The 9,982-nt window shown below is 33.9% G+C and overlaps 1 protein-coding gene across 4 annotated transcripts in view; it reads left to right on the top strand.

Annotated features, from left to right (window-relative positions):
- The window catches only part of LOC110379433 (putative divalent cation/proton antiporter TMEM165), a 38,795-nt gene that overhangs the window by 12,317 nt on the left and 16,496 nt on the right, over nucleotides 1-9,982 (top strand). The window contains exon 1 of one of the 4 annotated variants that reach the window (XM_021339105.3): nucleotides 59-230. The exons of the other annotated variants lie outside the window; for them this stretch is intronic. Coding sequence (XP_021194780.2) covers nucleotides 129-230 — 102 coding nt within the window. The 5' untranslated portion in view covers nucleotides 59-128. Of the gene's footprint in view, nucleotides 1-58; nucleotides 231-9,982 lie in introns of those variants that run through there. 4 annotated transcript variants of the gene reach the window in all.

The raw sequence follows: 9,982 nt of genomic DNA, 5'->3' as shown, positions 1-9,982 counted from the left end.
ATCAGTTTTTATTAACACTCCTTCGTCGGCGCGCGATGTGACAGTGCGTACTTTTGGCGGGAAGCGTACAGTGTTTTATTTGTGCAAAAAAAGTTAGGCATACAGCCTATTTAATTTAATTTAAAAAAATGAATTTTACCGATGTGATGGATTTTTCAACGACAATGATGCCTGAGGTGTCAACCGAGGCCCCTGATGTTAGGACATGGCTTACCAATTTAATATTGCAGGTTTGTTTACTAATATTGTAGTATAATTGTAGAGTAAACACCACGATATACAGTGCTCTAAAAACAAAATTGTGTAATGGTTCATTGACTGTGTTATTGTCGTAATGTCTAATGATAGTAATATCAGTTAATATTGTTGAACTATTGCAAGGTGTCACTATCGTACTCGCAACTAGAAATTAATGAAGTTTTAAATGTTGCATTTTCATTTATCAATGCTTAGGCAAGGTTATGAACTGTAATGTTTTCCTAATGCACGTTTTATACGCCGTTTTGACATGCATTATGATTTTTTTAATAGTGAATCATTTTAAAACCTAAATTACATGTAGATAATATTTGTAACCAGGCAGGGGAAAAACTGTTCGTTCTATCATTCGTAATAGTATTATAAAAATCTACATTTGATAAGGTTCTCGTGTTTCTAAAGTCGGTGCTCTATCTGGCTTAAGCTTGCCCTAAATCTTTTCTCAAGAGTTAGAGTTACCATCCATACATACACAGCCTATTCAGGAATAGTCTGACACTCCCTCTCACCCAAGGCAATTCGTAACTTTAAGTAAGATTTCAGAAAAGAATTTTCGAAGTAAGATACATAATTTCCTTCAACAAGGCTCATGAAAGTTCATATACTTTGGTAGTTTTGGCTCCCTTATAAATTGTTTACTGTTTACAAACTTGTCAATGAATCAGAAAACTAGGTCGATAGGTCGACGGCCTAGCAAGTTGTAAATAAAATAATACATTAGGCCAATGCCTACATTATGAATGAAGTAGTATTACATAAATAAATCTTATACTTATTTGTTTGCTTTTCTTGTTTGTGTCAAAGGAAAACTCTTGATTTTATTTTACATTTACATATAGTGTTTGCCTAGTCTTGCTGTAATAGTTAGATACGGTAACCAATCACAAACAAATTGGAAATAATCATAACATGCTTTATCAGGGTATATGAGAAAAGAGTGCATGTAGCAGAGATGAGAATGTTGTGTGGTGTAACCAGGGACAGAGTCAGGAACGAGTATATGAGCAGCCTGAAAGTAGCTACAGGGACAGAACAAAAGACAGGTCAGAGTTTGTCGTGGTATGGGCATGTGATTAGGTGTGAAACGCATGCTACAAAGAGTGTATGTGAAGTATGAATGTGGATAGATGGAGAAGAAGAGGTAAACCGAGGAAAAGATGGATCGCCTGCCTGAAAGAGGACATGAATAAGAAGGGGTGGATATTAGTATGACGTTTGACAGAGAGAAATTAAAACAAAAAATAGATTGCTCAGACCCCAAATAACTTCGGAATAGGACAGGAAGAAAAAGATGCATTTAAGCGTATTTATATTGAATATTTTTTTCCAAGATCTGAAGCTATAAAAATTATAATGTTCAAATCACTTTCCATTCCTATAGTCTTTTGCGATGCCTGTTAATATTATTACTATTTACAGATTTTCAACTGCAATTCGTAATATTTGTTTCTAAGTTTTGTTTATTTGATTTCTTGTGCATTTAAGTATAACCTCAAGGCCGTAATAATCACATGCCTGGGATGTTGTGTACTCAATAAAAATCATTAGCATTTGCCATGCAACGGCGCGGGCGCAGCTCGTAGAAAATCTTAATTTTAAATGAATTCTTTAACATAGTTGTTATGAGAAGGAAAACTGGTTGTATTCTTCATAATTAATTGACATAAAATCTAGTTTGTTATCCGTTAAATCACTTCGATTGATAATACTTTCGCTATCAGATAAATACGGCCGTCCTAGATTGTAGGGCTTATAGGGTTGTCATTTAACTAGCCGATGTTCGAATATTTAATTATTAAAAAAACAAAATATGCAACTATCTCCAATAGTTTTTATTCTAGAAGCATTACTGAAACTCTCGAACTACATAGACAGTTGTCGCATATCATCATCATCTACCTAGCCTTCCAGTCTAACCGGACGCTGCTGAGTACCAGTGTTTTAAAAGGAGCGACTACCTATCTGACCTCCTCAACCAAGTTATCCGAGCAACCCAATACCTCTGAGTTGTACCTTGGTCAGTTGTCAGACTTACTGCCTTCTGACTACCCGTGACGACTGCCAAAGATGTTCAAACGGCATATAGTGGTCGAATACATGACGAACTTTTGCTTTTTGTTAGCATTCAAGAAGGCTGACAATATTACATTGTTTAACAATTCATCACAATTTTGGAATTCGGTCAAAAGGATGTTTGAATTAAGTCTGAAACTATTATTGTACAAATGTACTTACACTCATTGTAAAGTGCGATTTCACTCACTTTTGTATCAAGTGATTCATAATTTTGTAGTGACTTATTGTTTGGTTGAAAATTAACAATTGTTGAAACTGTTTTCATTATCAATAAGTGTGCAACGTTTTAATACAAAATATCTTAAACATATTCTTACTTATAGCGTGAGGATTAGCAACATCCAGCAAAAAACACGTTAAAACGTGCGAAATACGATACAATATATTCGTCAAGTTTTTTTGCGTTTAGCGCAAACATCTAAGAGGTAAAATGTAGTTATAAGCAACTTAGTAATAAGCAACATGTAGCCCTAGTAGTCTACAATAAACGCTTGTCGTGACCTGACGTGTTTCCTTTCACAACACTATACCTCACATACTTCATGGCGACCCTGCCACACACGTTCCGGGAACACGGCTTGCGAGCTATCCGATAGCGGGCGCAAAGTGCGGACTAGGCGGATTCCTGTGTGCCTCGGTGCACAAAGTTATAATGTTTAACGAACTGAATATTAGAGCTGCGACTGTGATTGACTGCATTTGTGTTCAACAATACGCAAAAAGCGAGAAAAATGGGAAAAAGTTACTCTAAAACAGAGGAAAAGGACATCATCATTGCCCAAAACGCTTCGAAAGGCAATAATGGCGCGAGTGATACCGAACAAGAGTACCATATAAAATTTAACAACATTCTAATAACTACGTTCCTGGTGCTGGTGGCTATTGTCATACTTGCAGTCATTTACCAGAAATTGATAAAGAAACATAAGAAATGGATAAACCAGCAGGTGGATTCAGCATTTATTAGAAGGATGCGGCAACGTTTATCTGGAAGGAGAGACCAACCCCATGATGAAGAAGAAGTTTGAGGGCAGTAAAGAAAGTCAATTCCAGAGAAGATTTGTGTGTGCATAAAGTGTTGAAAAGTGAGTGAAAAAAAAAAAAAATGGGTGCGTTTGTGCGTGTTTCTATGCGTAAAGAACATTGACATTATCTTAGTATACGGTATGTAATTAAGGAATTTTAAGCTAAAGAAAATAGAGGTATGTAAGTTCATTAATTTTACGATCTAAAAATAGATTGCAAATCGCTGGTACCCCAGTACGTAGAATTGCACAGTATAAAATGCTGGTTCAACATTTTGTTATCAGCGGATTGAATAAAAGTGTCTCGAGTTAGAATAAATAAAGTTGTTATAAATGAAATAAGATCGTAGCAGCTTTGCAATTATTTTTGTTTTTATAATGTTTTCCTACTTGTATTATGGCAGACGATTTAATAGAATTATGTGAAGATCTACTAGAGATTCGAAAATATCTTATAAAAAAAGGCCAGAGTAGATATAAAGGTTCAGTTTCGTCAGATAAATTGCAAGAGGCCGAGTTATTGTTTAATAAATGTAACGCATTATTTTCTAATATAAATAAAACAGCAAAGGAATCGGAACTAGAGTTAATTAATACGACATACAAAAAGATTACTGCATTATTTGCAGAGATATCAAAATTGTGTGCCTTGCCTAGCGTAGATATAAAATCCGAAACAATGGAATTTGATATGAAAACTGCGTGTATGTTAATACCTGTTTTAGACGATAAGGAAAATACAACGAAACGATTGATTGATGCGGTGGAAATGTATGCAGATATGCTTAATGATGTAGGTCGACAGTTATTAATTAAATTTGTGCTGAAAGGAAGGTTATCTGAAAATGCAAAGTTACGAGTAGCAGGAACTTACTCCACAGTTAGTGACATGATTAAGGATTTTAAAATTAAACTGTTAATAAAAAAATCATTCACAGCAGTTCAGAATCAAATTCAAGCATTGAACCAAGGTCATAGGTCTATAGAGGAATACGGCTCGGAACTTGAAAGGTTATTGACAGATTTGAATATTTCTCAGGCCGAGGGTGACGCTGCCAAATGCGCGATCCTGAAGCCAATTAATGAAAAAATGGTTTTAAAAAAATTTACAGATGGTCTTAGGAGTGAAAAATTGGGGACGATTATTGCCGCACGCAACTACACATTGTTGAAGGATGCAATCCAGGCAGCCAAGGACGAATCAATACCATCATCGTCTTCATCCAGGCCAGCAGAGGTAATGGAAATGACCTCAACCCTTCGAGGTAAGCCAAATTATCGTTTTCCAAGATTTCGAGGACAAAACAGGGGACGCGGTCGTCCTTATTTCCACAATAATAACAGAGGTAGTTTTCAAAATAAATTTAATAATTCTGATAATTATTCGAGTAGATATCAAGGCTATTCCAGACCTTTTAGGTACGCCCCCCGCGGCAGGGGACAGTACAACAAACGAGGTTATCATTATAACAGGCGTGGAACACAAGGATTTTACCAAGTAGAGACCTCAGCACAAAGTGATAGTGCGAATAGTCTGAAACAGAAACCTGATGAGACAGGGAATCAGTTTTTTCGTGATTAACAATTTTGTTTATAATACTAATAGCGGTAGATTTAAGTATATTAATTATTATACTAACGGTACAAAACTTATACTATTATTAGATACAGGTGCATCCATTTCGATTATTAAGGAAGAAGCACTTCCAATAACACAAGTATTTCAAAATACTTTGGTGGTCAATGGAATTGGAGGAAAAGTTTACTCCTCTGGTTACGTAATACTAGATTTAGATGTTTCAGAAACTGAATCGTTTCAAAATAAGTTTCATGTTTTTAAAAGATTACCCATCCTCGTTGATGGAATATTAGGATTAGATTTCATGACTAGGTATAAGGCTAATATTAATTTAGATAAAATGTGTTAACGTTACAGATAGGACATAAGTATTGCAATCTACCCCTTTATGACAAACCGGATTACAGTAGATCATTACTGATCCCGCCTCGGAGTGAAACCATTCACTATGTCTATTTAAACTCAGAAGTGGAAGCTGATTGTTTTATTAGTGCTAGAGAGCTAGAAAAGGATGTTTTCTTAGCAGGCACTATAGTTAGGCCTAAAAATAAAAGAGTCCCTATAAAAATTTTAAATACTCGAGATGAAGAAGTAAGTTTAAAAGATTTTAAATTAGATATAGAACCTTTAGAGGACTATCATATTTTTGAATTTTGCAAGCATGAAAGTAGTTTAGAAAGAGCCAATACATTATTACCTTTGTTGGAGTTAGAACATTTAAACAAAGAAGAAAGGAATTCTATTGAGAAGATTTGTACTAAATATTCTGATACTTTCTTTTTACCCGGTGATAAGTTACAAACAACAAACATTTGCGAGCAATCCATAACAATAAAGAGTAACATTAATCCCATTTATACCAAACCGTATAGGTTGCCACAAGCCCTAAAACCAGAAGTAAATAAACAAATAAGAGATATGCTTAAAGATGATATCATAGAAGAATCATCTAGTGAATGGTCTAGTCCAATACTGCTAGTCCCAAAAAAATCAGAGGGTTCTCAGAAATGGCGTTTAGTAATTGATTTCAGAAAATTAAATGAAAATATTGTAAATGACAAATTTCCACTGCCCAACATTACTGATATCTTAGATTCATTGTCCGGCTCAATATATTTTACACATTTAGACCTTCAACAAGGCTATTACCAAGTAAAACTGGCACCTGAAAGCCGAAAATATACTGCATTTTCGACTAGTACTGGACATTACCAATTAAAACGTTTACCGATGGGACTTAAGACTTCATGTAGCGCTTTCAGTAGAGTCATGTCAATTGCAATGTCAGGATTAGCTTTTGAAAAGTGTTTTGTTTATTTAGACGATTTAATTGTATTTGGAAGATCTTTAGCTGCTCATAACCAAAACCTCATTGCTGTTTTAGAAAGGCTCAGAAAGGTCAATTTAAAGTTGAATCCCGCAAAGTGTCAATTCTTAAAGAAAGAAATTTTATATCTAGGTCATTTAGTATCTGCTGACGGTGTTTCACCTGACCCTGACAAAACTAAGGTTTTAGAAAATTTTCCTATACCTAAAAATGTAGATGAAGTGAGACGATTCGTTGCCTTCTGCAACTACTACAGGAAGTTTGTGCCGTCCTTTGCAACAATTACTATGCCCTTAAACCGTTTACTAAAGAAAGATGAACCTTTTGTTTGGAGCTCAGAATGTCAAAATGCATTTAATTTTCTAAAAACCTCATTAACAAAACCACCTATATTACAGTATCCAGATTTTTCTGAAACCAATGAATTTATATTACAAACAGACGCATCTGATTTAGCTGTAGGAGCAGTATTATGTAATAAGGACATGAGACCAGTTGCTTATGCTAGCAGACCATTAAATAAGGCAGAGAAAAATTACCCAGTAATACAGAAAGAATTAACAGCAATAGTATGGGCAGTGAAGTATTTCAGACCATATTTATTTGGCAGAACTTTTACTATTATGACAGACCACAAACCCTTAATTTATTTATTTGGCATGAAAGATCCATCTAGTAGACTAATAAAATTCCGATTAATACTTGAAGAATATGATTTTAAGATAGTATATGTGAAAGGTAAAGACAATGTTATCGCAGATGCATTGTCTAGGGTGAGCATGACATTGAGTGAATTAAAGGATATGAAAGAGACAGTTTTAGCCGTTACAACAAGGAGACAAAAGAGAAGAGAAGAAGAGAGTCGTGTGAAAGATCAAGCTGAGCCTAGTAATACCACCGACGATTGGCCTGATCAACCAAGAGTTGTGGAATTACTAAGACAGCCGTGTGATTCTATTGAAATGAAATTAGTAGAAGATTTAACTATAAAAAAGTTTAAAAGAGAAAACAGGATAGATAAAGAAAAGGATTGTTTTGTTTATATACCGAGTAAAATGTTATTGTGTATTAATCTTGGCTTTAGTTTGCATTTCTCGCGAGCCGAATTTGCGACTAAGTTAAAAGAGTTTTGTGAAGGAATAAAAGTAAAAGAGCTATGCATAGTAAAAGACGATGGCAATAAGGAATTTATTAAGAGATTATGTAGTGAAATTAAATCCATGAAAGAATGGGCAGGACCCCGAATATGTATTTTGAGAGGAATTAAAAGAATATATGACGAGAAAGAAAAAGATTTTATTTTGAATAATTATCATTTATTACCCACTAGTGGCCATGCGGGTATAAATAGAATGGCCAATAATATTAAGCGCAAATATTACTGGCCAGGATTAAATGCAGATATTCAAAAATTTATAGGTAAATGTGAGGCGTGTCAGAAAATGAAACAAAGTAAATATACAAGGCAACCCATGACTATAACTACCACAGCGTTTGCTGCTTTTGATAAAGTTTTCCTCGATTTAGTTGGACCTATGGATAGGGATGAGTCAGGAAATTGTTATATTTTAACCCTACAATGCGAGTTGACAAAATACATAGAAGCATACCCTTTACAAAATAAGGAAACGATAACTGTAGCCAAGGCTTTTGTAAATAATTTTATTTTACGATTTGGTATCCCTAAATCTATAGCTACGGATAGGGGAACAGAATTCGTTTCTCAAGTTATGGAAAACGTGTGTAAATTATTAAAAATAGAAAAGTTAACATCCACTGCATACCACCATCAATCAATCGGTTCCCTAGAGATAGCTCATAAACACTTAGGAGCATTTTTAAGAACTTATTGTAATAACGTGTACCATTCGTGGTCGGATTGGTTACCTTTTTGGTGTTTTAGTTTTAATACTAGTGTAAACACGCAAACAAAGTATACCCCTTACGAACTTGTATTTGGAAGACTATGTCGTTTGCCAAACAGTTTAGAACATGATGTAGAACCACTTTATAATACTGATGATTATTGTTTAGATTTAAGATATAAAATGCAAGTAGCTTTAAGAGATGCAAGACAAAATTTGGTAACTTGTAAGGAAAAAAGAAAAAACAAATATGATAAAACATGTAATCCTGTATTTTATAAGAAAAATGATCTTATTTTAGTTAAGAATGAATGTGCTCGTAAATTAGACTGCGTTTTTGATGGACCATTTGAAGTGTTGGAAGATTTAGGCGTTAATGTAAAGATAATTAAAAATGGTAAATTAGATGTCATACATAAGGATAGGACAAAAAAATTTAGTATGTAAGTAAAATTTAAGAAAAGGTACCTTTGCTTAATTATAATTAATTGTCAAAAAAAAAAAATATGTATTCTTTTTTTTTTTTTCTTTCACCCCCGGAGGTGAAGAGGTAAAATGTAGTTATAAGCAACTTAGTAATAAGCAACATGTAGCCCTAGTAGTCTACAATAAACGCTTGTCGTGACCTGACGTGTTTCCTTTCACAACACTATACCTCACATACTTCAAAACAATCAGTCAGACAAAAACCTTCATTATCCTATTGTATTAAGTTATGTACTTACATTGTCATATTTTACAGCATTCTCAACTCATTGAGAAGTACTCACCTATGTTTACGTGTTAGAGTATTACTAATTAAATTATCAACAGTGTTAAAATATTTTAATTATACAATGGGACGAAACATAAGTAAATGAGTGTTAGTGCCTTTAAAAATCGTATTAAGACTATAATTCACAATGGTTTGGTGAACATTATATAAAAGTTTCTTTTTTTAACAATAAACAAAGTATCTTTCTCGAACATCTGAGCTATATGTAGATTCCATTTTGACCTAAGTCCGGTGATTTACTTCATGCGGTTGTCCTTTGGTTTAATTTTCATTTCGCTTTAGACACAGGTCATTTAGACATATTTTTCTAAATTGCTCGAAAATTATCCACCATCCACAAATAAGTAGGTTGGTAATTACTTCCGAAAACTCACACAAAGCCATACAGTTTTTTAGGTTATGAAGGCGTCTCTATTGCTATTAAAGAAAACTGCAAATAATAACAGACTTGTGACTTATCTTATTTATATTTTCTTTATCAAAATCTGAATAAATTATTACACATGGAAGTGTAAAATGGCGACAGTTAAGCCAGAAGGATTGTCTATGTTTGTGCAACCCACTGCAGTAGTCTGGGTACAGGTATTTAGATAAAATATGAGATACCATAAAACATCTTGCGTTTTTTTATTACATAAAAATAGTTGAGGAAGGTTAGAAGAGTCATGTGTTATAAATAACATTATCAGGAACTGTTGAACGTAAAAACTGAAAATTTTAAACCGGTTTCGGATGTTTGTATTTTTTTTTGGCAGATATAGTCCTTATTTTTGTTTAGACTTCTTAAAGTTCTAGTTTGTAAGTACTGTCAATTCCATGATGCCCAATGCATACCAGGTAAATATATCCTTATTTAATTAGATATGTACTTTTCTTTGTGTATCACGAAACCAATATGTACCAACTATGAGTGGAACAGAAAACGATAATGTAATCTCAAAGTACCCGCCATTGACGTAGCAGAAAGCTTATTTAAACGCACACTCTGGCCTTGCCAACATACTCTGTTGAAACATAATTTTTTGATATTACAGCAACGAATTGCATGCTATTTTCACTGCTGGTTTTGAAATATAA

The sequence above is a fragment of the Helicoverpa armigera genome, chromosome 25, assembly GCF_030705265.1.
Source record: "Helicoverpa armigera isolate CAAS_96S chromosome 25, ASM3070526v1, whole genome shotgun sequence".
Taxonomy (NCBI): domain Eukaryota; kingdom Metazoa; phylum Arthropoda; class Insecta; order Lepidoptera; family Noctuidae; genus Helicoverpa; species Helicoverpa armigera.
This window is presented reverse-complemented; position numbering and strand designations above follow the sequence as displayed.